This window comes from Pan paniscus, chromosome 10 (genome assembly GCF_029289425.2).
Source record: "Pan paniscus chromosome 10, NHGRI_mPanPan1-v2.0_pri, whole genome shotgun sequence".
Taxonomy (NCBI): domain Eukaryota; kingdom Metazoa; phylum Chordata; class Mammalia; order Primates; family Hominidae; genus Pan; species Pan paniscus.
The window spans coordinates 37700901-37727660 of NC_073259.2; the positions used below are offsets into that span (position 1 = coordinate 37700901).

The 26760-nt window shown below is 46.8% G+C and overlaps 2 protein-coding genes across 10 annotated transcripts in view; one reads left to right on the forward strand and one right to left on the reverse strand.

The window, feature by feature from the left end:
- The window catches only part of BAZ2A (bromodomain adjacent to zinc finger domain 2A), a 43554-nt gene that overhangs the window by 10502 nt on the left and 6292 nt on the right, over positions 1 to 26760 (forward strand). For 2 of the 9 annotated variants that reach the window (XM_034935632.3, XM_063593412.1), the window contains exons 3-29: positions 8103 to 8240; positions 10032 to 10625; positions 11502 to 11687; positions 12408 to 12626; positions 13394 to 13867; positions 14007 to 14067; positions 15123 to 15231; positions 15425 to 15526; positions 15694 to 15904; positions 18888 to 18988; positions 19309 to 19374; positions 19559 to 19792; positions 20298 to 20552; positions 20826 to 21040; positions 21337 to 21411; positions 21928 to 22108; positions 22210 to 22269; positions 22771 to 22915; positions 23431 to 24077; positions 24222 to 24444; positions 24526 to 24681; positions 24792 to 24943; positions 25135 to 25424; positions 25508 to 25661; positions 25776 to 25922; positions 26266 to 26495; positions 26612 to 26755. In XM_034935632.3, the coding sequence (XP_034791523.2) occupies positions 8105 to 8240; positions 10032 to 10625; positions 11502 to 11687; positions 12408 to 12626; positions 13394 to 13867; positions 14007 to 14067; positions 15123 to 15231; positions 15425 to 15526; positions 15694 to 15904; positions 18888 to 18988; positions 19309 to 19374; positions 19559 to 19792; positions 20298 to 20552; positions 20826 to 21040; positions 21337 to 21411; positions 21928 to 22108; positions 22210 to 22269; positions 22771 to 22915; positions 23431 to 24077; positions 24222 to 24444; positions 24526 to 24681; positions 24792 to 24943; positions 25135 to 25424; positions 25508 to 25661; positions 25776 to 25922; positions 26266 to 26495; positions 26612 to 26755 (5567 nt within the window). In that variant the 5' untranslated portion in view covers positions 8103 to 8104. Of the gene's footprint in view, positions 1 to 4808; positions 4988 to 8102; positions 8241 to 10031; positions 10626 to 11501; positions 11688 to 12407; positions 12627 to 13393; positions 13868 to 14006; positions 14068 to 15122; positions 15232 to 15424; positions 15527 to 15693; positions 15905 to 18887; positions 18989 to 19308; positions 19375 to 19558; positions 19793 to 20297; positions 20553 to 20825; positions 21041 to 21336; positions 21412 to 21927; positions 22109 to 22209; positions 22270 to 22770; positions 22916 to 23430; positions 24078 to 24221; positions 24445 to 24525; positions 24682 to 24791; positions 24944 to 25134; positions 25425 to 25507; positions 25662 to 25775; positions 25923 to 26265; positions 26496 to 26611; positions 26756 to 26760 lie in introns of those variants that run through there. The other 7 variants (XM_014347122.5, XM_008978563.6, XM_055095513.2 and 4 more) reach the window with 7 other exon arrangements.
- The window catches only part of RBMS2 (RNA binding motif single stranded interacting protein 2), a 94189-nt gene continuing 78501 nt past the window's right edge, over positions 11073 to 26760 (reverse strand). The window contains exon 13 of the mRNA XM_034935642.3: positions 11073 to 11743. Coding sequence (XP_034791533.1) covers positions 11711 to 11743 — 33 coding nt within the window. The 3' untranslated portion in view covers positions 11073 to 11710. The remainder of the gene's footprint in view (positions 11744 to 26760) is intronic.

The window sequence follows — 26760 nt, forward strand, 5'->3', positions numbered from 1 at the left end:
GGTCAAGCACCAAACTGCTATTTTTACTGCTAAAACAGTATAGAAGTTAGTCATTGATAATGATGTTTGACCTTGTGTAAGATGTATCAAGAGCAGCAATAATGCCAAGTATAAAATTTGAGATAATTCCTGGGGTAAATAACCTTCTTGGTTTGTTTCTTAGGATGTTGGTGTCCTCAAATGCCTTATATATAGCCCAAGATGAATAGTTTCTCAGTATTATCTCATGTGGGTCAGTAGGACTATTTTTCACCAGGTTGTTATTATCAGTCTGCCTAATTTTGAAATTTAAAAAATTGTGCAAAACAAAAAAGCCCATCTTTGAAGATATCTGATACTTTGAAGATACTGTCACTAGCAGTAAAAGTAGCATTGGCTTAGTGTTTTGTCTTTTCTCCTCTTTAAAGAGAACAGTTATTATGGGGGCATTTTGCAGACTAAAATACTGTAATCTTGCCAAAAATTTACCAAAGAAAGGAAGAATTTTTTAAGAGATAGATGGTCTTCCTACTTTTAGTCTTTTGAGGTTGGACTCTGTAACCTGCCTCATGAATGGGGTCCTTAACCTGCCTGCTTAGCTCATATTTGGGGGTGGAAAGGGTAGAGTCCTTTACTGTTAGAGTTTAAATTCTGGCCGGGCATGGTGGCTCAGCCTGCAATCGCAGCACTTTGGGAGGCTGAGGCGCGCGGATCACTTGAAGTCAGGAGTTCAAGACCAGCCTGACCAACATGGTGAAACCCTGTCTCTACTAAAAATATGAAAATTAGCTGGGTGTGATGGTGGGCGCCTGTAATCCCAGCTACTTGGGAGGCTGAGGCAGGAGAATTGCTTGAACCGGGGAGATGGAGGTTGCAGTGAGCAGAGATCGTGCCACTGCACCCCAGCCTGGGCAACAGAGCCACACTGTCTCAAAAAAAAAAAAAAAAAGAAAGAAAGAAATTCTAAGAAACAATCAGAGCTGAAGGAGGGAAATTACCTTAATATAACCTCTGGACTGTGGCTTTTAGTGTCCTGCAATTTCAGAGGCATTCCCGGTCTTCTGAGAGTAAAGTGACTGGAAATGTGGCAGAAAACTTAACCTGTAGTTTCTTTAATTAACAAATATATAAAAGCCTATTATATGCCTCGAGTGTTCAGTTAAGCCAAGTAGAATGTTTTATTAATTCAGAGCTTACGTTTATTTATTTTTTTGTTTGGTTGAAAACGGTGGTGCGATCATAGCCCACTGCAGCCTCCAGGTCCTGGACTCAAATAATCCTCCCACCTCAGCCTCTGGAGAACCTGGCACTACAGGCATATGCCACCATGCCTAGCTGATTTATTGGCTTTTTACATTATCAGTACTTCCCTATTTTCAGGCCTTATTTTCTTCAAGGAATGGCTATTTAAGTACGTCAAGATTTGAGGCCTTTCTTCTCTCTTGAAATTTTTATCTCTATGAAGAATGAAGCTGAGTTTTTTGTTGTTGTTGTTCTCTGAAAATAGTAAGAGCAAAGCCCATGACCTTCATTGGATGAGTAAGCTGGTAGTGGCAGAAAAGGTAGATTTACTCATTCATTTCTTCAGTCCATGGACTCAACAAATATTTCCTTTGGTTCTTTTGTATACTTAGCACTAAATTAGGTGCTGGGGATATAATGGTGGAACTTATATCCAACTGATGCTTTGGAACCGACATAATGTAGAAGAAATAAGGACAGAGAACAGTCATCTTTGAATTCTTCTGAACAGCCTGGACGTGACAGTTTTGAGTAGCCCCCTCTTAGTATAATCTTCCTTCTTTCATTATCTTTGTTCTGCCTCACTTGGAGTCCTGACTAGGGAAGGTAGTTAAGGAGAGGATGGATATTTTGAGCCTCAGTCAGTATATGATATAGTTTGTCCGAGTCAGAGTTCAAGGGAAGCTTGTTACTAGGGCACTCAGAATGGGTTATCGTGACTGGAGAAGAGGGCATATTTATTCTGTGGCTTGGTAGTTGGAATTTTTTTTTTTTTTTAGTGTAGAGATAGGGTCTCACTGTGTTGTGCAGGCCAGTCTTGAATTCCTGGCCTCAAGTGATCCCGCTGAGGTTATAGGCATGAGCCACCTCTCCCAGCCTACGTGGAACTCTTATTGGTGGAGGAACATGGCTTAGCCAGGGAGATGAGGTTTTTAGATACAAAAGCCAAAGCATCCTCATTTGCAGTGTCAGGAACTGGGAACAGTGAAAACTTGGAACTTTCCCAAGGTGTGGGGCAGGAATGGGACAGCTTTTACATTAGAACAGGGTTTCTCAGCCTTGGCGCTATTGATAACGTGGGCCAGATAATATCTTCGTTGTGGGGGGCGCTGTCCTGTTTGTTGAAGGACGCCTAGCAGCATCTTTGGCTTCTGCTTACTAGATGCCAGTAGCACATACCTTCAGAGATTACTAAATGTCCCCTATGGGGCAGAATTGCCCCTGATGAGAACCTCTGTATTAGAGTGTGGTGGGTAATCCAGAGATGTGTAGAGTTAAGAAATATCCTTCATGATGTTCACAATTACAAAGCTAAAATGTAGTGGTGTGATTTTTACTCTAGAATTTGCCTTTGCTGTTTAGTCAAGATAAACATTTGAAATCTCTCTCACCCCCCAACCCCATTTGTGAGATTTTGATGTACTACATGAGAAGAATGAACCCAAGAGCTGCAGGGACCACCGCAGTATCCAGCTGGAGGGTGTTAATGTGTCTTGTTGTCCTGGGGGGTAGCCTCAGAGGCTGGAGGGTTAGAATTAGTCAGGGAGGACACCTGTAACAGTGTTGAAATATATAATATTTATTTCAACACTTTGTGCATTGTCAGCCTTTTTCTTTTTTTTTTTGAGATGGAGTCTCGCTCTGTCGCCCAGACTGGAGTGCAGTGGCGCGATCTCGGCTCACTGCAACCTCCACCTCCCGGGTTCACGCCATTCTCCTGCCTCAGCCTCCCGAGTAGGTGGGACTACAGGTGCCCGCCACCATGCCTGGCTAATTTTTTGTATTTTTAGTAGAGACAGGGTTTCACCGTGTTAGCCAGGATGGTCTCGATCTCTTGACCTCGTGATCCGCTCATCTCGGCCTCCCAAAGTGCTGGGATTACACGAGCCACTGCTCCTGGTGTTGTCAGCCTTTTTCTATTAAACCATGTCACAGGCCCACAGAGTAGCAGCTCTTTGATTGGAACTGGGAGAAAAGCAACCTATTCGGCCCTGTGGGGAGGGCTTTATTGCTTCAAGCTTATAGGGCAATGTCCCTTACTCTTATAAATGAAACATAGGAGCTCTTAAAAGATCCATTTATGTACAGCTGGGACTGGGCTGGGTGCTTGAATGAATGTACTTCCTGGTATGAGAGTCATCTGCTACTCTAGGGGTTGGGCACTGGCTGATTTCTTTTCTCATTTGGCGAAAATCCTATTAGTTCAAAGGGAGATGCTCTCCTTTGCTTTACTGTTCTTACTAGCTTGGATGGGAGGACAGAGTTTACCTTTAGGGCTTATTGTGAAAAGCATCTTGAGTAGGAAGGTTAAAATGAAATAAACCTAGGTTTATTGTTGAGAGGAGGTGTTCACATTTTTTTCGTATTCCCATACTGTGACATAATTAATTCCCATATTTAAGTGACATCTGAAATCAGGAGTCAAATTGTATATAAGGAAGTCTGGCTGGATCATCCCTAGTTTTAAATTATATTTATTTTATATGTAGACCGTTTAGACCTGATTATCTTTTTTTTTGGAGATAGAGTGTTGCTCTGTCACCCAGGCTAGAGTGCAATGGTGCGATCTCAGCTCACTGCAACCTCCATCTCCTGGATTCAAGCAATTCTCCTGCCTCAGCCTCCTGAGTAGCTGGGATTACAGGTGCCCGCCACCACACCCAGCTAATTTTTTGTAATTTTAATAGAGATGGGGTTTCGCCATGTTGGCCAGGCTGGTTTCGAACTCTTGACTTCAGGTGATCCACCCACCTTGGCCTCCCAAAGTGCTGGGATTACAGGCGTGAACCACTGCACCTGGCCAGGCCTGATTATCTTTTTGAAAACTACACAGTCTTTTACTGTTTGTCTAATAATAGTAACTAATGTAGTCCTGGTAAGGTGGCTCACGCCTGTAATCCCAGCACTTTGGGAGGTCAAGGTGAGAGAATTGCTTGAGGCCAGGAATTTGAGACCATCATGGGCAACATAGCGAGACCCTGTGTCTACAAAAAAATTTAAAAATTAGGTGTGGTGGTGAGCACCTGTAGTCCTAGCTACTTGGGAAGCTGAGGCAGGAGGATTACTGGAGCCCAGGAGTTCCAGGCTGCAGTGAGCTATGATCATGCCACTGCACACCACTCTGGATGACAGAGTGAGACTCTGTCTCAAGAAGAAAAAAAAAAAAACTAACGTTTATGGAGTGCTTGCTGGATGACAGACACTGTGCTGGGGCTCTAATTTAGATTTTCTCATTTCATCCTCACCAGTCCTTAAAAGTGGGTACAAAAATTGTTACAGATGATGAAACTTAGGCCCAGCAAGTATAAGTAACTTGTCCAAGGTTAAACAGCTAGCTAGTAAATAGTAGAGTTGGGATTTGAACCTAGAGCCCACTACATTGTGCTGACCACATTGCATAGCACAAAGACAATTTTATGTGTCTAGGAAGCTTCTCGTAAATGAAGTGGTTGTGGTTCTGATGACAGTTCAGAAGAGACAGGTGGAGAAACTGATCTCACATACTAGATAACTTCCCATTCTTTTTAATTCTCTGATTTCTGTGAGCCATCGACATGTTGTTATTAATATTTACAAAAACAGGATATGCTGTGCTTTTCCAGAGCAGCAGAGAGGAGGTCACAACTTTGTTCTTGGATTCAAATAGAGAATGGAAAAATGAACCGTGACCCATCATTGAGGAGGATATAGTCCACTGCACATAGGATGGAAGTTGCATGTGTCCTCTACACCAGGGGAGGTGTACAAAAAACTGGGGAGAGGAGAGGTGAGGATCAGATGAAATTGGCCCTCTAGGCATAGTATTTCCAGGACTTCTGAAGTGAAGAGTGTCCTCCTTGCTCTGTGGTATAAGCTTTGGAAGGAACCTAACTGGAGACTAAGGAATGAACTTTCCTTTAATTCTTGCACTTCAGAAGGATTATTAATCTCATGATGCTTATCTTTCAGACTCCCTACTGCTGAGGAGTAGCTGTTAACTATACTAGGGAAATCCTGACTGGGCGCAGTGGCTCATGGCTGTAATCCCAGCACATTGGGAGGCCGCGGTGGGTCGATCACTTGAGGTCAGGAATTCAAGACCAGCCTGGCCAACATGGTGTAACCCCGTCTCTACTAAAAAGATAAAAAATTAGCTGGGCGTGTTGGCGGGTGCCTGTAATCCCAGCTGCTGGGGAGGCTGAGGCAGGAGAATCGCTTGAACCTGGGAGGTGGAGGTTGCAGTGAGCCGAGATCACACCCTTGCACCCCAGCATGGGCAACAAGAGGGAAACTCTGTCTCAAAAAAAAAAAAAGAAAAAGAAAAAGAAATCCTGGAGGACCCTGTGTGTTTTGTTTGTTTGTTTTGTTTTGTTTTGTTTTGTTTTGTTTTTTTGAGACAGGGTTTTGCTCTGTCACCCAGGCTGGAATGCAGTGGCATGATCTTGGCTCACTGCAATCTCTGCTTCCCAGGCTCAAACAATCCTCCTGCCTCAGCCTCCCAAGTAGCTGGGACTGCAGCTGCTCACCATCATGCCTGGCTAACCTGGGGTCTTTTCACTATAAAGACTCCATTTTTTCACTGATGCATAGCAGGTTTAGGTCTGCTACTTAATTTAGAGCAAGCTTGTCCAGCCCACCCAGGACAACTTTGAATCTGGCCCAATACCAATTTGTAAACTTTCTTAAAACATAACATGGAGATTTTCTTGGGATTTTTTTTTTTTTTTTTAAAGCTCATCAGCTCTCATTAGTGTATTTTATGTGTGGCCCAAGACACTTCTTCCAGTGTGGTCCAGGGAAGCCAAAAGATTAGACACCCCTATTTAGACTAAAGATGAGATATCCTATATGGGAGATAAGTAAGTCCTAAAAACTCTTTCCCTTAAATCAACAAATGCAAATTGCTTTTAGTTTTTAGAGATGGGGTCTTGCTATGGTGCATAGGCTGGACTTGCACTTTTGGGCTCAAGTAATCTTCCTGCCTCATCCTCCTGAGCAGCTGAGACTACAGGCAGGAACCACCATGCTCAGCTAACTTTTTTATTTTTTGTGGAGACAGAGCCTTGCTATGTTTCCCAAGCTGGTCTTGATCTCCTGACCTCAGGTGATCTTCCTGCTTCAGCCTCCTGAAGCACTAGGATTACAGGCATGAGCCGCCATGCTTGGCCTATTTTTATTTTTAAAATTTCAGTTAAAATTGATTAAGATACAGACAATTCCCACATACTATGCAGGGTTTATATATCATGCTCAGACTTATGTTATATTCACATTTATACTAATGGTGTCTAATTTTAGTAATGTAGCATATTTATGAATGTAACTCTTGCAGACTTTGGCCAGTGGGCATATATATTCTTTTCTTTTCTTTTCTTTTTTTTTTTTTTTTTTGAGACAGGGTCATGCTCTGTCACCTAGGCTGGAGTGCAGTGGCATGATCATGGTTCACTGCAGCCTCGACCTCCTGGGCTCAAGTGATCCTTCTGCCTTAGCCTCTCGAGTAAGCTAGGACCACAGGTGTGCCCCACCACACCCTGCTACTTTTTTTTTTTTTTTTTTTTTTGAGATGAAGTCTCACTCTTGTCCCCCAGGCTGGAGTGCAATGGCATGATCTCCGCTCACTGCAACCTCCGTCTCCCAGGTCCAAGCAATTCTCCTGCCTCAGCCTCCTGAGCAGCTGGGATTACAGGTGCCTGCCACCACGCCCGGCTAATTTTTGTATTTTTTAGTAGAGGTAGGGTTTCACCATGTTGGCCAGGCTGGTCTCGAACTCCTGACCTCAGGTGAGCCACTGTACCCGGCCTGAATTCTTCTCTTTTTTAAAATGTAGTAACATAATTCAAGGAGTTGCTTTTTCTGTATCAAGACAGATTATGTTTCTCACATATCAAGTTGGTATGCACTAGGATATCACAAGAATCCGATTGATATGTTAGAGTTTACCAATAATTCTGGCTTCTGCTTGCTTTCTTTCCTTTCCTCTGTCAAAGTTAAATTCATTCTGATCAAGGGCTTCTCATCATTCTTAGTAGTATTCAGAAAGGGTGAAAAACTGTTTAGCCATACCTCAATGAGCCATTGCACTTTACAAATATAAGTATCTTGCTATTTTATTTTCCCTGTGACCGTTTCTTTATATTTAAGCCACAAAACTAAAACATTAGGAAATAACCATAATAGACATAACAGAATAATATTTTTTGGGATACCCTCATATTTAATCAATTTTCCATTGCTGACATTTTTCTGACCTGTGTTCTTGGGGAGCATAAAGAGTAGAAGTATTGCTGGATGATTCGAGGTTTGCCATTATGATCACCTTCCTGAAATGTATTCTCCTTTTCAAATCCCTTTACTAATGTAACTACTATCTTGAGATATCTAGGGCTATGGATAGGATAATTAGAAATTATGTTTAGCTCAAGTTTAATAATGAAACAAAGAGTGTTTATCAAATATGCTTTTCTGTCAAAAAGATGGCTTTGAGAACCTTTTGTGGGCCTGGGAGGGAGACTTTACCTTGGGGATAAAAACAAAAGGATGGAGAATGTTAAGTGGTACAGTAGAGGCTAATATCTAATATAGAAGGGTAGCCTGGGCTGAGTGGGGCTTACACAGAGGGAAGACTCCTCCAGGTTTGTATCTTGGTTTTTCTCGCTAACTTGTTTTGTTTTTTAATCTACAAAGCTGGCTTTAAAAGACTATTTTCATAGGGTCATTGCTCAGGCTAGAGGCATATTTTCTCCTTCTCTTTTCTTATTTTGTACCTTCCCTCACACAGTACTTAGGTAGGAGAAGGGTAAGTAGGTGGAGGGGAGGGGTCATTGCCCCTGGAAGATTCCAGGTGACATAACCTTGTTTAACCGCCAGTATTTTTTTTCCCTCTCTCTCCCCTCCTGCAGAAATGGAGGCAAACGACCATTTTAACTTTACTGGCCTTCCCCCTGCACCTGCTGCCTCAGGACTGAAACCCTCTCCTTCCTCAGGGGAGGGCCTCTACACTAACGGGTCTCCCATGAACTTCCCCCAGCAAGGGAAAAGTGAGTGTGAGGGCTGCTTGGCCTGGGGAGGGAATGGGCATCATCCCTTTAGGGCAGATTCATGGGGGGATATTTTGCTCTACTTTGCTGCTGGAGAGAAATCAACTTCTAAGAACAAGTTCTAGGGTTTTTTGGAAACATTTTTTGTATTGATTTAAGGTTGGAAGAGATTAGAAAAACCCACTGGCTTTTTCATCTTAGCCTGTTCTTCTGTCAGCCCTGTTCCCCTGGCTGCTGACAGAGCAGTGAAGTGGCTACTGCTGCTGATAACCCATGAGAGAGATAAAGTGCTAGCCTTCTAAGAAGCTGTTTTTAGAGGTTAGGGAAGCTACACTGGGCCAGGACTGAGAGTTGAATGAAGGTTGCAGTGTATTTATTGCCTTTTAGTTTGTACATCAGAGAAAGGCAGATGCTAGAAGTACTTATTCCACCTTCTGTCCTTGGATGGAAGGTAGGGACAAGGGAAAGTTTAATGCTTACCTAGTTCCCCAGAGAGAAGTTCATAATTCCGTATGGAGGTGTTGCTGCCAGGATTGGGTCTTTTCCTGGCTTTGGCTTACCAGTTGCTCTGTACCATGACTCGCCAGGTACCTCTATAATCTTGCTTGGGTTTCAAGTCCTTTATACTTGGAAGCAGAGAGAAGCCCACATGCTTCCCTCCTTTCTTGTAGCAGAAAAATACTGCTACTTCTCCCTCCGATCCTCTCGAAGAGGGTTGCAGATGGTAGAAGCTCCCTTATTTCATTGGATTCCACCCTACCCTCAAGCTTCCTTAATATCTTGGTTCTTTTTGATTGATTGTCCTCCATCCCAGAGGTTGCCATTGATGTTGAGAGCTGAATTCTACAGCACTGCATGCAAAGTGCCCCCCCTACCCCCTCAGCTGGCATATTACCTTCCAATGCCTATAGGGAAGGGCCAAGCCCAGCCTTCTGAGCTGGGTTCTTGTCGCTGTGGTGACTGCAAATTCTATTTTTAGCCCAGCACAAAGTGCTGGATCTGCATGTGCCAGTGAGGTGGAGGTTGTTCCTTTTGGTACCACTGTGGGGCCAAATAGGCACTGGGGAAAGGGGGCCCCTAGCGAATTCAGTCATACCCCTCCAAGGGAAGAAATCCCCTAGGGAATGAGAGTAGGGCAGAATGCAAGTCACTGTAGGGAGTCTGCAAACAGTTTCATTTAATTAAAAACAAAAGAAAAGGCCAGGCGTGGTGGCTCACGCCTGTAATCCCAGCACTTTGGGAGGCCGAGGCAGGTGGATCACGAGGTCAAGAGATGAGACCATCCTGGCCAACACGGTAAAACCCCGTCTCTACTGAAAATACAAAAATTAGCCGGGCGTGGTGATGGGCACCTGTAGTCCCAGCTACTCAGGAGGCTGAGGCAGGAGAATCACTTGAACCAGGGAGGCAGAGGTTGCAGTGGGTCGAGATTGCACCACTGAACTCCAGCCTGGTGACATAGCGAGATTACGTCTCAAAACAAACAAACAAAAAATAAACCAAAAAAAAGCCAGCAGTAAGCAGCAGCAACCAGCTCTGCTGGTGGCTCTCATGGTAGGCCTGGAGAGCTCTCTAGCCCCCTACTCAGCCTCAGCAGCAGTTGCTAAACCTACATCCAGGAGCCTCTGGGCTTGGTGTTCTCCAGAGACCCAAAAACTAAATATAGCAGGGGAGGAATCCCCCTTCCCTTTACCATGTCTTTTTCTAGTCAGTGCTATTACTTTGAGTTTGTTTTGGTAAAGTTGCTTGCCTACATATCTGTAACTGACCTTTTCTTTCTTTCTCTGCCAGGTTTGAATGGGGATGTGAATGTTAATGGCTTATCTACTGTATCTCACACTACTACTTCAGGGATTTTGAACTCTGCTCCCCACTCCTCCAGCACCTCACACCTCCATCACCCCAGCGTGGCCTACGACTGTCTCTGGAACTACTCACAGTACCCATCTGCCAATCCTGGCAGCAACCTCAAGGACCCACCCCTTCTCTCCCAGTTCTCGGGGGGACAATACCCACTCAACGGCATCCTTGGGGGCAGCCGGCAACCTTCATCCCCAAGTCATAACACTAACCTTCGGGCTGGGAGCCAAGAGTTCTGGGCCAACGGTACCCAGAGTCCCATGGGGCTTAACTTTGATTCACAAGAACTGTATGATTCCTTTCCTGACCAGAATTTTGAGGTGATGCCCAATGGACCCCCTAGTTTTTTCACCTCCCCACAGACTTCTCCTATGTTGGGATCTAGCATTCAAACCTTTGCACCCTCCCAGGAGGTAGGCAGTGGTATCCATCCTGATGAGGCAGCAGAAAAGGAGATGACTTCAGTTGTGGCAGAGAATGGCACTGGCTTGGTAGGCAGCTTGGAGCTGGAAGAAGAGCAGCCAGGTATAACTGGGTTGGTGAACTGGGTGGGGAAAGGAAAAATGGAGCTCGGGGGGGATAGTGGCTTTTTGAGGTGAGAAAAACTTGTCTTTCCAGCTCTCTGCAGTGGAGGCTGATTTGCATGTTGGTGATTAGCAATTAGCAGAGCCAAGTGGCTGGTGTTTTTGTGGCAGCAGCACCAGCTCGCGAGTGGGAGTGCAAATTATTTCAAGCTCATGCAGAGCTTCTGGCCTGGAGAGGGCAGGTGGGCGAGCCCGAAACAGCCCCAACAGACACCCTGCATCAAGAAAGGCTTCTTTCAAAATACACGGAGTGGTTAGGGTCTAGCAGCGGGCATGGAGGCTGTTTTAACTGACTGTGGCAGGATCAGACTGGCTGCTAAAGTCGTCTGAGCCCAATGTAGTGATTGGCATGCGAAGGAGGGAAGGAACCAGGCAGAGCATATCATTATTTGTCTACTTAGTTTCCTTTTTTTTTGTTGTTTAGCATTAGTACATGTGACAGCCCCTCTCATCTTTTCCCTCAAAATAGATAAAAGCTTAGCTTCCAGTTGATTCCTGGTACAAGGGTAACCACCACTCTGTAAAATTACAGGATGTTTTCTCATTTCCCAATGGATGGAGGAGATATCTGAGAACATGATAGAGATGTTGTATCAGACCCCACTCTCTTTTCCTCTCTTTGCCTGCTGTAGGATTGATTTTACCAGCACATCTCTGCTCAGAGTATCTTGATGTGATCGGTTCCCAGCAATGAACTGGCCGCAATAAATGTTGAATGAATGAACATCCTTCTAGCAAAGATTGACTGCCTAGTATAGCTAAATGAACCAATATAAGGCACTGATTTTGACTTTTGGTCTCTCCTGGGATTTCCTAGAACTGAAGATGTGTGGCTACAATGGCTCTGTCCCTTCTGTGGAATCGTTACACCAAGAGGTCTCAGTCCTGGTCCCTGACCCCACAGTGAGCTGTTTAGATGATCCTTCACATCTTCCTGATCAACTGGAAGACACTCCAATCCTCAGTGAAGACTCTCTGGAGCCCTTCAACTCTCTGGCACCAGGTAGGTTTGGAGGCTATGTCCCTTTAACTTATCCATGCAGAGTAGCCAAACTTTACCTGAAAGAGACAGTAAAATGGGAAAAGTATTAGGCAATCAGGGGCACTGGGGCTTCCAGGTAGGCCTAAGGCAGACCACAGTTACATGCCACAGGACTTGGTGCACTAACTGAATTCTGAGCTGAATTGGTTCATGTCCCAGGTTCTTTCCCAGTATTCCTTTTGGCCAAGAGCTCTGGGCTGTAATAATTCACTGGATAGGGACTTATTACCACGCAGTTGATCTTTCTGGGTTCTAACAAACTAGGAAGAAGACATTTGTCAGTGAGCAGTTACCTTTTACTCCACTGAAGTACAAGAAAGACATATTTTATGATAAATCCTAGAATTTTGCATAGGTCTCTGGGTAGATAATACCACCAATGCCTTTCCTTTCATTTTCACCTTGTAGAGATGAGGTCTTGCTATGTTGTCCGGGCTGGTCTTGAACTCCTGGCCTCAAGCAATTCTTCTGCCTCAGCCTCCCCTCAAACTTTTATGATCCCTATAGTCTCATGACTACTCTTTCAGGGAGAAGGCTTTACTTGTTACCTAACTTAATATTGGGAAGAATCTTCACATTGTGGGAACTAGAATTGGATGTTTTCTGACCAATGTTTCTTAAATCTTGCTTTCTGATTTTTTTCTCATTATCCTGCTCTGATTTTTCTACCCTTGTGAACAGAGCCAGTGAGTGGAGGACTATATGGTATTGATGACACGGAGCTGATGGGTGCAGAGGACAAGCTGCCTCTTGAGGACAGCCCTGTGATTTCTGCCCTTGATTGCCCTTCCCTCAATAATGCTACTGCCTTCAGTCTCCTGGCAGATGATAGTCAAACATCAGCCTCTATCTTTGCCAGTCCCACCTCTCCACCTGTCCTAGGGGAGTCTGTCCTGCAAGGTAAGTGAGGGTAGGTAGGACAAAGAAAGACCTTTACCTGAGAAAAGATGAGAGAATAAGTTTCATAGTTAGGGCCTTAAGAGTGGGAAATCTGGCTGGGCGCAGTGGCTCACGCCTGTAATCTCAGCACTTCGGGAGGCTGAGGCGGGCGGATCACCTGAGATCAGGAGTTTGAGACCACCTGGCCAACATGGTGAAACCCCGCCTCTACTAAAAATACAAAAATTAGCCAGGTGTGTTGGCACGTGCCTGTAATCCCAGCTACCCAGGAGGCTGAGGCAGGAGAATCGCTTGGCCCCAGGAGGCAGAGGTTGCAGTGAGCTGAGATTGTGTCGTTGCACTCCAACCTGGGCAACAGAGCAAGACTCCATCTCAGAAAAAAAGTAGGAAAGCAAGAGCACCTTGCTGGGATCTGAGGGGCTATGGGATAGTGTATGGTGGAACTAAAAGAGGCATAGGCTGCTATACTCTGACCTGTGCCCTCTGCTTTGAAGAACTTGTGAGACTTGGAATTTGTAGGGAGAAGGAGGCTAGAAGCTTTATTGGCACCAGGTAAAAGGTATTTCTTCACACAGTGACATCTGTAGCAACTTTACCCTTTAATCCTCATGATTGGTTGGGAGAAAAAGCTACTTCTTTTTCCAACCCTAGGGAAGACCCCTTGAAGTAACCCTGTTTAGCTTGGTCCAGGGTTGACTGAGTAGATTCTCTTGTTTTATGTGATGCCTTTTTTTTTTTAAAGCCTATCCTGTCCCTTTGGATTCTAGATAACAGCTTTGACCTGAATAATGGTAGTGATGCTGAACAGGAAGAAATGGAAACTCAATCTTCAGACTTCCCACCATCCCTGACCCAGCCAGCTCCTGATCAGTCATCCACTATTCAGCTACATCCAGCAACCTCACCAGCAGTCTCGCCAACAACCTCCCCAGCAGTCTCCCTAGTGGTTTCTCCAGCAGCCTCCCCAGAAATCTCTCCAGAAGTTTGTCCCGCAGCTTCTACAGTTGTCTCTCCAGCAGTCTTCTCAGTGGTCTCTCCAGCTTCCTCAGCAGTCCTCCCAGCAGTCTCCTCAGAAGTCCCCTTGAGGGCTTCAGTGACATCCCCAAAAGCCTCTCCCGTAACTTCCCCAGCAGCTGCCTTTCCAACAGCCTCCCCAGCAAATAAGGATGTCAGCAGCTTTCTAGAAACCACTGCTGACCTGGAAGAGATCACTGGAGAAGGACTCACTGCTTCTGGTAGTGGTGAGTATCCAGATTCTATTCTATCCCTGTCTGGTTCCAAGAAACTTTTCTCTCCCATGTTGTAGTTAGCCTTTCCCTATTGGCCTATTGTTTAAATATTTTGCTTGAACTCTTAACTTGGGTATCCCTTCCTCCCAAGGTGATGTCATGAGGAGACGTATTGCTACCCCAGAAGAAGTTCGTCTTCCCCTCCAACATGGGTAAATGCTCTAGTTTGCTACATTTATTGACCTTGACAAGTTTAATGCACAACTCTAGAAAGAAGGGAATGCCTCTTTTCCTCTGAGGTGGGGGAGGAGTGGGCCAGACAAGAGTAGATTACAGGACAGTTATCTGCAGTGATAATGTTTCTTGGCATGAGACTCCTAGGTTTTCCTTCTTCTCTCAAGGTCTGTCTTCCATCACCTATTCTTTCTTCATCTTGTAGTGACTCAATTTTGCCCAAGGAGCTCCAGCTATTATCTTTTCCAAACCCTAGGGCTCACATCCAAACCAGCTGGCTTGTCCTATTTCTGTGGACAAGGGATAGTAATGAATGAGGAGTGACTTAGTACTAATGAATTGAGGTGGTTTTGTTGTTTTAATGCTCTTAGGAGAGGTAAGGGCAGGAACAGTACATGACCAAAATGAACAAACTAGCTGACACCAGGGCCTTGTGGAAATAACTGCCTTCCTGGATCTTCCCCACCCCTGCCCCTCAAGGCTACTTGTGGTCACCAAGTCTGAGTACTGCTTAAAATTTTGAGAGAAAGATTAGAGTTAGTCTTAGAACTAACTCTGACTAACTCTGTGTTCTGCTCAGAACACAGAGTTCCTAACTAAACCCTGGCATATTGAGTCTTTTCATGGAATCAGCAGCAAATTTATTTTTCTGCTTGCCTCCCTGCCCTTTGTCTTCTGTCTTTATTCCCCTTAGGTCTTTATCCTCTTTACTGGAAATCCAGTAACTGCCCTGAATGGCTCAGGGAGGGGTTTCTGGCAGCTTATCTCACTGATTTTGTAAAGGAGGGATGGAGATCTCTCTGAGCTTGTGCAGTTTGGCGTATTGCTTTTTTCCTAAGGGCCTTGATGTATTTGCTGGAGCTCAAGTCAGCCTTCTAGCCAAACTTATCTCTCTTGGTGCTTTTGCATCTGCATGCAGTTCTAGAGATACAAATGTGGGGAGGGCTATCTGCTCAGAGGGCTTTGCGCTTAGGTGGCATGGGAGTGGGCAGGGGTGTGACCTGGCGGCAGGGCCCATGTGCTTCTCTGGCAGGTGGCGGAGAGAGGTGCGCATCAAGAAGGGCAGCCACCGATGGCAGGGGGAGACCTGGTATTATGGCCCCTGTGGGAAGAGGATGAAGCAATTTCCAGAAGTGATCAAGGTAATGTAGCTTTTTTTAAAGGACTGCTTTCTTGGGCTCAGTGGACTCCTTTCCACTGCCCTAGACTCCGTTCTTGGGCTCAGTGACAACAGGCTGGCATTGTCTGCTCTGGGCCTGTTCTGCTTGTGCCTTTGCTGGCCAAAGACATGGTAGGATCCAACTTTATTAATGTTACTTTACTTCCTCCTCTTAGTACCTGAGCCGCAACGTGGTACACAGTGTCCGCCGTGAGCACTTCAGCTTCAGTCCCCGTATGCCTGTTGGAGACTTCTTTGAAGAAAGAGACACGCCAGAGGTGCAGACCCAAGGGTTAAATATGCTTTTGTCCCTGAGGAAGAGTTGGTGGACAAGCTGCAGCTTCCTCTCGTGGGGTTTGAAGGTTCTGGGGCATTGAATGGTTCCAAGGGCCTCGTGGCCTGCACTGATTCCTTACCACTGTAACAGTCTCCCTTGCTACCTTAGGGCTTGCAGTGGGTGCAGCTCTCAGCAGAGGAGATCCCGTCGAGGATTCAGGCAATTACTGGCAAACGGGGTCGACCTCGAAACACTGAGAAGGCTAAGACTAAGGAAGTCCCCAAGGTGAAACGGGGTCGAGGTCGGCCACCTAAGGTCAAAATCACTGAGCTATTGAACAAGACAGACAACCGCCCCCTGAAGAAACTGGAGGCCCAAGGTACAGTGGTATTTCTTACTTTGGGATTCTGCTCCCTCCATGAGGTATCTAAAATGTTGATGAATTGCTAATACCTGGATTTCCCAGGAGTGTGACTAACATTATCTGGGAAGAATGAATCTGAATCAGCTTCTCCTTGGAATCCAGCATCCTAGTCCCAGCGCTTGGGAATACTACTTTTCCAGCCACGCTCTTTCTTGAGTTGCTGTTACCAGTGAAACCTTGGGCTGCCCCCAGGTGTGTTTAGCCCAGAGGAGAGGACTTTCTTGCCCTTTCTTTCCATCTTTTAGCTCCTTATCATATACTGGTTCAGTTGTACCCTTTTACCTTACCCATTTCTACTATCATGGAGGTTCAGAATTCACATCTGAATTCAAAAGATAATTGGGAGCCAGGCATGGTGGTGTGTGCTTAATAATCCCAGTTACCCAGGAGGCTGAGGCAGGCAGCAGAGGATCACTTGAGCCCAGGAGTTTGGAGGCTACAGTAAACTTCAGTTGTGTTATTGCATTCCAACCTGGGCAACAGAGCAAGGCCCTGTTTCTAAAAAAAATAATAGGCCGGGCACAGTGTCTCACACCTGTAATCCCAGCACTTCAGAAGGCCAAGGCGGGCGGATCGTGAGGTCAAGAGATTGAGACCATCCTGGCGAACATGGTAAAACCCCGTCTCTACTAAAAATACAAAACAAAAAATTAGCTGGGTGTGGTGGTGTGTGCCTGTAGTCCCACCTACTTGGGAGGCTGAGGCAGGAGAATAGCTTGAACCTGGGAGGTGGAGGTTTCAGTGAGCTGAGATTGCGCCACTGCACTCCAGCTTGGTGATAGAGCTAGACTCTGTCTCAAAAAAAAAAAAAAAAGCCAGGCACGGTGGCTCACGCCTGTAATCCCACCACTTTGGGAGACTGAGGAGGGCAGATCACCTGAGGTCGGGAGTTCAAGACCAGCCTGACCAACATGAAGAAACCCTGTCTCTACTATAAATACAAAATTAGCCAGGCATGGTGGCGCATGCCTGTAATCCCAGCTACTCGGGAGGCTGAGGCAGGAGAATGGCTTGAACCCGGGAGGCAGAGGTTGCGGTGAGCTGAGATCACACCATTGCACTCCAGCCTGGGCAACGAGTGAAACTCCATCTCAAAATAATAATATAATAATAATAATAGGCACTGTTTTAGTGGATGGACGGGTGAGAAATACCTACATTTTTCAGTAAATAGTGCGTTTACCCTGGTGTAGTGTGAAAAAACTTAGTCTTTTGATTTTCACTCAGACATCTAGCCGTGTCATGTTTCAACCAAATGACCTAGAACAAGTCTCATTTTGTTTTTTTTTTTGAGACAGAGTCTTACTCTGTCACCCAGGATGGAGTGCAGTGGCACAATCTTGGCTCACTACAAGCTCTGCCTCCTGGATTCACCCCATTCTCCTGCCTCGGCCTCCCGAGTAGCTGGGACTACAGGTGCACGCCACCACACCTGGCTAATTTTTTGTATTTTTAGTAGAGACGGGGTTTCACCGTGTTAGCCAGGATGGTCTCGATCTCCTGACCTCGTGATCCGCCCACCTCGGCCTCTCAAAGTGCTGGGATTACAGGTGTAGCCCCCACGCCTGGCCCTTTTTTTTTTTTTTTTTTTTTTGAGATGGAGTTTTGCTCTTGTTGCCCAGGCTGGAGTGCAATGGCGCGATCTTGGCTCACCACAACCTCCCAGGTTTAAGCGATTCTCCTGCCTCAGCCTCCAGAGTAGCTGGGATTACAGGCATATGCCACCACGCCCAGCTAATTTTGTATTTTTAGTAGAGATGGGGTTTCTCCATGTTGGTCAGGCTGGTCTCGAACTCCTGACCTCAGGTGATCCGTCTGCTTCAGCCTCCCAAAGTGCTGGGATTACAGGTGTGAGCCACTGCACCCAGCTAAGTCTCATATTTTAATCAAAGCCTTAGGTAGTTCATCTGCCCATAATATCTGTCTTAGAGGGTTGTCACGTAGACATGTGGTGGCGTTTCTATACCAGAAACAAAATAATAAATATTGTCATATCAGGGCCAGGCACGGTGGCTCACGGCTGTAATCCCAGCTCTTTGAGAGGCTGAGACCAGCGGATCATGAGGTCAGGCAATCAAGACCGTCATGGCTAAAACGGTGAAACTCCGCTTGTACTAAAAATACTAAAAATTAACTGGGCGTGGTGGCACGCGCCTGTAGTCCCAGCTACTGGGGAGGCTGAGGCAGGAGAATCGCTTGAACCTGGGAGGTGGAGATTGCAGTGAGCTGAGATTGCGCCATTGCACTTCAGCCTGGGTGACAGAGTGAGATTCCGTGTCAAAAAATATATATATGTATATATAGTCATGTCAGAAACATCAATTATGAAATACTCTTGTTTGCAGAATTATACTTCCACAAGTCTTCCCGAAAGAAAGAAATTCAGAACTTTTAGTGAAGCAAGACATGGAGCTGAGCATGATCAATAACTATGTCAGTGATTCTTTTGAGGTGTCCACTGTGTGGGCCTTTTTTCTGGCACACCCTTGGTTAATCAGTGCTTCTAACTACTACCCTCTTTCCCTGGCAGTTTGGCTTGCTGTATCCTTTCTCTGCTTTCTGCTCTAAAATCAGTCCGTGGGTTTCTGCTCTTGTCAGGTATCCTGGGAGAGAGATTGGCTCCAAGGCTACTCTGCCATTGTGGCCTCTTTTCTATCAGCAGGACACCTTCTAAAGCAGTCTGATTGGAGCCAGGGGCTGGTGCTTCTGGGCAGGAGATGTCATTTGAGTTCTTTGTGCCACCCCCATAGCAGGTGCCTCTCCTACATTTTTTCCCCCAATGTTTTATTATGTATACTTAAAAAAAAAAAAAAAAGCTACTCTAGATTCTTCAGGGAGCTGCTTGGGAGGCCAGCTTTGAGACGGGCATGTGTTGCCCTGGATGCTAGAGAACTGCCTTCCTGCCTCACTTGTTTCATTTTTCTTTCTGCTCTCACAGAAACACTGAATGAGGAGGATAAAGCAAAGATTGCTAAAAGCAAGAAGAAGATGAGGCAGAAGGTTCAACGGGGAGAGTGTCAGACTACTATCCAAGGGCAGGTGAGGGACATCAGAGAGATGAAACAGTAGGTTAATTTTTCCTACAACTTACTTCATCTTTTATTTTCATTTCCCACATCCGTCACTCCCTGTGTAGCAGCATATCTTCATTACCCTGAAATTTCTTGCGCTTGATTTAGAGAATTGGGTTTGTTCAAAAATAACGTGGGCATCTCTAGGGTGAGAGAATTAATCCATTGCCAACCCCTCATTCCATCTCTCACCTCTCCTCCCCAGCACCCTTGTCTGTTTTTGAATCCTAGCCCAAGCAGAGATGCTTTCAGAGTTTGAGGAGAAATGACTTCCCTTATGGTTTACAGGCCAGAAATAAGCGGAAACAAGAGACCAAGAGCTTAAAGCAGAAGGAAGCTAAGAAGAAATCCAAGGTAGGTGCATGTACGAACTTGCCAAGTATAATTTCGAAGCCACTAAACTGATTTTGCAAGACATGTACCATCAGTCTTGTTTTATAGTGAGATTTCTGGGCTGTGAGGTTGGGAGGACTGGGACCAGGGAAGGATAGTAACTGATATCTTTATGGCAGTCTTGGTTCCTCTCTTCCTTGGGTAGGCTGAGAAAGAAAAAGGAAAGACAAAGCAGGAAAAACTGAAGGAAAAAGTCAAGAGGGAAAAGAAGGAGAAGGTAAAAATGAAGGAAAAGGAGGAGGTGACCAAAGCCAAGCCAGCCTGTAAAGCAGATAAGACCCTGGCCACACAGAGGCGCTTAGAGGAACGGCAGAGGCAGCAGATGATCTTGGAGGAAATGAAGAAGCCGACAGAGGATATGTGTCTGACTGACCACCAGGTAGTGAGGAGAGAGTAACAGTTCCTGGGTCAGTTGGGAAGACTTTCCTTTAAAAAAAAAAAAAAAACGGACTTCTGCAATGGGAGAGACATTTCCATTAAAGATTAAAGGAAGGCCGGGTGCCATGGCTCACACCTGTAATCCCAGCACTTTGGGAGGCCAAGGCGGGCAGATCGCTTGAGCCCAGCAGTTCAAGACCAGCCTGGGCAACATGGCGAGACCTCATCTCTACAAAAAATACGAAAATTAGCTGGGTGTGGTGGCATGTACCTGTAGTCCCAGCTATTTGGGAGACTGAGGTGGGAGAATTGCCTGGGCTTAGGAGGTCGAGGCTGCAGTAAGCAGAGATCATGCCACTGCACTCCAGCTTGGGTGACAGAGTGAGACCCTATCTCAAAAAAAAAAAAAATTACATAAAGATTAAAGGAAGAACCTCTTGTAGACATGCAAATTGTCATATTCTGTTATGTTTAACAGAACTCCCTACTCACTTTTCTCTCTCTAGCCCCTGCCTGACTTCTCACGAGTCCCTGGTCTGACATTGCCCAGTGGAGCCTTCTCAGACTGCTTGACCATTGTGGAGTTCCTGCATAGCTTTGGCAAGGTGCTGGGCTTTGATCCTGCCAAAGATGTGCCTAGCCTGGGGGTCCTGCAGGAGGGACTCCTGTGTCAAGGTGACAGCTTGGGTGAGGTGCAAGACCTGCTGGTCAGGCTGCTGAAGGCTGCACTCCATGATCCTGGCTTGCCCTCCTACTGTCAGGTGAGTGCAAGTCCCTCCCAAAGTAACCAGGACAAGTAAAGGAGATGTAACTACTTAGTGTTTCTCTTTTCCTTATATTTTTCCATTTCTTTTTCTTCCTGACTCCTCTCCTTATTTTATTTTTCTTTATTTTTTCCTTTTCTTTTGTGGTCTTCTTTCGTATTCTGTCTTAACCCCCATAGTTCTCTTCTGATGTATTTTCCTCTTGCACATTCACCCAACTTCGTTGTTCGTCTTTCCCTACTCACCTCCATTATGCTATCCTCCACACAGTCCCTAAAGATCTTGGGGGAGAAGGTGTCTGAGATCCCACTGACAAGAGACAATGTGTCGGAGATCCTGCGCTGCTTCCTTATGGCATATGGAGTAGAGCCAGCCCTCTGTGACCGCCTGCGCACCCAGCCTTTTCAGGCCCAGCCACCCCAGCAGAAGGCTGCTGTCCTGGCCTTCCTTGTGCATGAGCTCAATGGCTCCACCCTCATCATCAAGTGAGAGGCTGGGAGTGGGGATGGTCATTGTATCCCTTGCATCAGAATGGGGTGGACGACTTGTAGCCTTCCAGAAGTCCTCAGAAATGTGTGTTCACTGCCATGTTCTGAAGATGCTGGAATGACTTGGGACTGAATTGCAGTGCCCTCCCTGGGAGAGCCTAAGCCTTCCTCTGCCATTCATCCAATCTGGGTTCTAGGCTGGAACTCCTTTTTCAGCTGCAGCCCCTTTACCCTTGAGCCTCCTTTCCCTCTTTTTGTGCTGCCACTTCATCCTATTCCCTATTCCCCTGCAGTGAGATTGACAAGACTCTGGAGAGTATGTCCAGCTACAGGAAAAACAAGTGGATTGTTGAAGGCCGGCTCCGGAGGTAGGGACCAGACAGAGAGTAGAGCCCCAGAGAGGAGAGAAGTGGGGTGGGTGAAGCATAGCCAGGGTTTTGGCTTGAAATGCGATGCTTTAGCCCCTTCCCTGGGTTTGGGACCTTACCAGGGCCCAGGATGGTTTAGAGTCAAGGTATTTCTTTTGTGGCACTATCATGTTCCTCACCAGTTTCCCTTAATTTTTTTTTTTTGAGATGGAGTCTTCCTCTGTCGCCTAGGCTGGAATGCGATAGCGTAATCTTGGCTTACTGCCACCTCCGCCTCCCAGGTTCAAGCGATTCTCCTGCCTCAGCCTCCCAAGTAGCTGGGATTACAGGCCCATGCCACCACACCTGGCTGATTTTTGTATTTTTAGTAGAGACAGGGTTTCACCATGTTGGCCAGGCTGGTCTGGAACTCCTGACCTCAGGTGATCCGCCTGTCTTGGCCTCCCAAAGTGCTGGAATTACAGGTGTGAGCCACCACGCTTGGCCTTCCCTTAATCTTTCTCCATCTATTTCAAGGCTGAAAACTGTTCTGGCCAAGCGAACTGGGCGGTCTGAAGTAGAGATGGAAGGGCCAGAGGAATGCCTGGGACGGAGGCGCAGTTCTCGGATCATGGAGGAGACCAGTGGCATGGAAGAAGAGGAAGAAGAGGAGTCTATAGCAGCTGTCCCTGGCCGCAGGGGTCGAAGAGATGGAGAGGTACTGGCCCAAGATCAAGGAAAGTGGGAGTTAGAAAATAGATTCCTCTTTCTTGAATCTGATAACCTCCTTTTTCGTAATGCCCATGTGTTTCTCCCTAGGTTGATGCCACAGCATCTAGCATCCCAGAGCTAGAGCGCCAGATAGAAAAACTCAGTAAGGTATTGTGCTTCTAACCTCCCAAGAGTTGGAGATATGGGCTGGGCAAGAATTGATCAGCTTATTTTTTAAACTGAATTTTAATTTTTATTCTTTTGAGATGGGGTTTCTGTTACCCAGGCTGGAGTGCAGTGGCACGATCATGGCTCACTGCAGCCTCAGCCTCCTGGGCTTAGGTGATCCTCCCAAGTAGCTGGGACTACAGGCAGGAGCCACCATGCCTGGCTAATTTTTGTGTTTTTGTAGAGACAGTTTCCATATGTTACCTAGGCTGGTTCTGAACTCCTGGGCTCTAGCAATCCACCTGCCTTGGCCTCCCAAAGTGCTGGGATTACAGGCGTGAGCCACCGCTCCCAAACTTAATCACCTTCTGAATTAGGCCCAGATGGCATCACTTTTATAGAGGGACTGAGAGCCATTGCCTTTCTCCGATATACTGGATGAATTCACCACTGTCACTCTGGAAATGTGTTTATTCATCTTCATTTTCATTGTCTACCCAGCGTCAGCTTTTCTTTCGCAAAAAGCTGCTTCACTCATCCCAGATGCTTCGGGCGGTCTCCCTGGGTCAGGACCGCTACAGACGTCGCTACTGGGTATTGCCGTATTTGGCTGGTATCTTTGTAGAAGGAACAGAGGGGAACTTAGGTAGGTGTGCCTGTGGGAGTGTGGATTCTGAGTCCTATCAAACAAGAATTAAATAATTCCTTTTCCTTAGTAGTCTTGGGCTTCTTTCATTTTCTGATAATATAGCGTAATGGTTAAGAGCACAGATTTTAGAGTAAAGCTGCCTACCCACCTGCTCTGCCATTTCCAGCTGTATGATTCTGTTTCTTCATTTGTGAAGTTGAGATAATAATAGTGTATGTACTTCATAAGGCTACTGAGAGGATTAAAATGAGTTAAGTCTCTTAGAATAATACTTAACCCGTAGTTGGTTCGCAATAAATGTCAGCTTATGATTGTGCTGCTGCTGCTGATTACTTGGGAGAATAGTGTTTCTTCCCCAGATACTGTGTTCATTGGCATATAAGCTCTTCCCAGTGGAATCTCAAAAAAGGGGGACTAAGTCCAAGAGAAAAAGAAAATATAGGTCCTAAGTTTATATACCCTCTTACTTTTCCCTTGTATGTCAGCATATGGCTTAACTCTTCTCTTTACAGTTCCTGAGGATGTGATAAAGAAGGAAACTGACTCCTTAAAAGTGGCAGCCCATGCGTCACTCAACCCTGCCCTCTTCTCTATGAAGATGGAGTTAGCTGGCTCCAACACCACTGCCAGTTCTCCTGCCCGGGCCCGAGGCCGACCTCGAAAAACTAAGCCTGGGTCTATGCAACCTAGGCATCTTAAGTCCCCTGTCAGGGGTCAGGATTCAGAACAGCCCCAGGCCCAGCTTCAGCCTGAGGCTCAGCTTCATGCTCCTGCCCAGCCCCAGCCTCAGCTTCAGCTTCAGCTTCAGTCCCATAAGGGGTTCCTGGAGCAAGAAGGCTCCCCTTTGTCACTGGGTCAGAGCCAGCATGACCTCAGCCAGTCAGCCTTCCTGTCTTGGCTGAGCCAGACTCAGAGCCATAGCTCCCTGTTGAGCAGCTCAGTCCTCACGCCTGATAGCAGTCCGGGAAAACTAGACCCAGCTCCATCACAGCCCCCGGAGGAGCCAGAGCCTGATGAGGCAGAATCCAGCCCTGATCCTCAAGCACTCTGGTTTAACATCTCAGCCCAGATGCCCTGCAATGCTGCCCCTACACCGCCCCCTGCAGTTTCTGAGGACCAACCCACTCCCTCCCCTCAGCAGCTTGCCTCCTCCAAGCCAGTAAGTAGCCAGAATTAGTAGTATGCACTTGATTTCATCTTGCCACAGGCACCCATTGCCTGGGTGTGGAGCTGCTGCCTGAAGTTGAGGGAACCTATAAACATGAAAACATCCTCATTTCCTTATGTCTCATTTTATTCACAGATGAATAGACCTAGTGCTGCCAACCCTTGTTCTCCAGTGCAGTTCTCTTCCACGCCCTTGGCTGGGTTGGCCCCTAAGAGGCGAGCAGGAGACCCTGGAGAAATGCCACAGAGTCCCACAGGGCTGGGACAGCCCAAACGGAGAGGGAGACCTCCCAGTAAGTTCTTCAAACAGATGGAACAGCGTTACCTAACCCAGCTGACAGCCCAGCCTGTCCCACCTGGTGAGTGACCTTGGAGTGAGGGCATCCGGTGTGGGCAGTGCTTCACAGCTGGCACCGCACATATATCTCATCTGCTCACAGAGATGTGCTCAGGCTGGTGGTGGATACGAGATCCTGAGACGTTGGATGCCATGCTCAAGGCCCTGCACCCCCGAGGTATCCGGGAGAAGGCACTTCACAAACACCTTAACAAGCACAGGGACTTCTTGCAGGAAGTCTGCCTGCGGCCCTCAGCTGGTAAATACATTCGTACACCCAGCTTGAGCTGAAGAGCCCAGGATAAGCATTGAGCTGCTGCTAGGGACAACAGCCTGATGGGCCTCTCCCTCTGCCACCTCTCTTCTCAGACCCCATCTTTGAGCCCAGGCAACTACCTGCCTTTCAAGAAGGGATTATGAGCTGGTCCCCCAAAGAGAAGACATACGAGACAGACCTAGCAGTGCTTCAATGGGTAGAGGAGCTGGAGCAGCGGGTTATCATGTCTGATCTGCAGATTCGGGTATGCTGGGATTGGCACTGTGTAGGAAGGTTGGGGAAAAGCATTAGTCCCTTATGCCCTGTTAGAAAAAACCCTGGGTCCCTACTTCACAGGTGACCTACCTTAAGTGGGTCTTGTTTTTGGTTTTTTTTTTTCCTATGCCAAATTTTCCTCCTTTTACAGTGAGTTTTATTCCTCTCTCTTAACTGAAGGGCTGGACATGTCCTAGCCCAGACTCTACCCGTGAAGACTTGGCCTACTGTGAGCACCTCTCCGACTCCCAGGAGGATATCACCTGGCGAGGTCGGGGCAGGGAAGGACTGGCACCTCAGCGTAAAACTACCAACCCTTTGGACCTGGCTGTGATGCGGCTGGCTGCCCTGGAACAGAATGTAGAACGGCGGTACCTGCGGGAGCCCCTCTGGCCAACTCATGAGGTTGTGCTGGAGAAGGCCCTGCTTAGCACACCTAATGGTGCCCCTGAGGGCACCACTACAGAGATGTGAGTGACTCCCACCCTCCATTCTTGGTCTTGGAGAGAAAGGGATAAGTTCCCTCTTTAGTGGATCCGCTCCTTATCCAAAGATCACCACTTTCTCCCTCCAGATCATATGAGATCACCCCTCGCATTCGTGTCTGGCGCCAGACCCTCGAGCGGTGCCGGAGCGCAGCCCAGGTGTGCTTGTGCCTGGGCCAGCTGGAGAGGTCCATTGCCTGGGAGAAGTCTGTCAACAAAGTGGTAAGAGGCTGAGAGAGCCTGGAGAGGCTGAGGGGCCAGCCAGCAGGGGCGGGTGGGGTCACTGGCAGGTAGAGGCTGGAAAGCTCATTCTACCTCCTCACAACCTTGGTCCAGACGTGTCTAGTCTGCCGGAAGGGTGACAATGATGAGTTTCTTCTGCTTTGTGATGGGTGTGACCGTGGCTGCCACATTTACTGCCATCGTCCCAAGATGGAGGCTGTCCCAGAAGGAGATTGGTTCTGTACTGTCTGTTTGGCTCAGGTAAGGCTTCTGTTCTTTCTTTCCCACACTCAAACAGAAATCAGAGATTATCCTCAATCTCTCCTCTCCTTGGAAAGAGTCCTAGACTGGGTATTAGGGGACCTGGGTTCTAAGTCCTTTTTTGGACAAGTCACTTAAATTCTATAGCTTTAATTGCTTTCTCTATAAAATGAGAATAACTATACCTTCCCTTTTACCTACTTCATTGGGTTATGTGAATAAACCAATGCCGGCTTATGCATGAGAGTATTTTGAAGCCTTAAATCATATTTAGGCAGAGATTGTCGTAGGGCAAGCAGTGCATCTCCAGCTGTTGCTAATCTCACCTGTTTCCTATACTAAGCAGGTGGAGGGAGAATTCACTCAGAAGCCTGGTTTCCCAAAGCGTGGCCAGAAGCGGAAAAGTGGTTATTCGCTGAACTTCTCAGAGGGTGATGGCCGCCGACGCCGGGTACTGTTGAGGGGCCGAGAAAGCCCAGCAGCAGGGCCTCGGTACTCGGAAGAAGGGCTTTCCCCCTCCAAGCGGCGGCGACTCTCAATGCGGAACCACCACAGTGATCTCACGTTTTGCGAGTGAGTTGAGTGAATCCTGGGGGCACAGTTGGCTCTACCTCTGCCAGAGGAAAGGGCTGGGAGGGGTAGTATATTTGCTTCCTGAGATGGAGCCATCATTGTCCCTCTAATGATAGGATTATCCTGATGGAGATGGAGTCCCATGATGCAGCCTGGCCTTTCCTAGAGCCTGTGAACCCACGTTTGGTGAGTGGGTACCGGCGCATCATCAAAAATCCTATGGATTTTTCCACCATGCGGGAGCGGCTGCTCAGGGGAGGGTAAG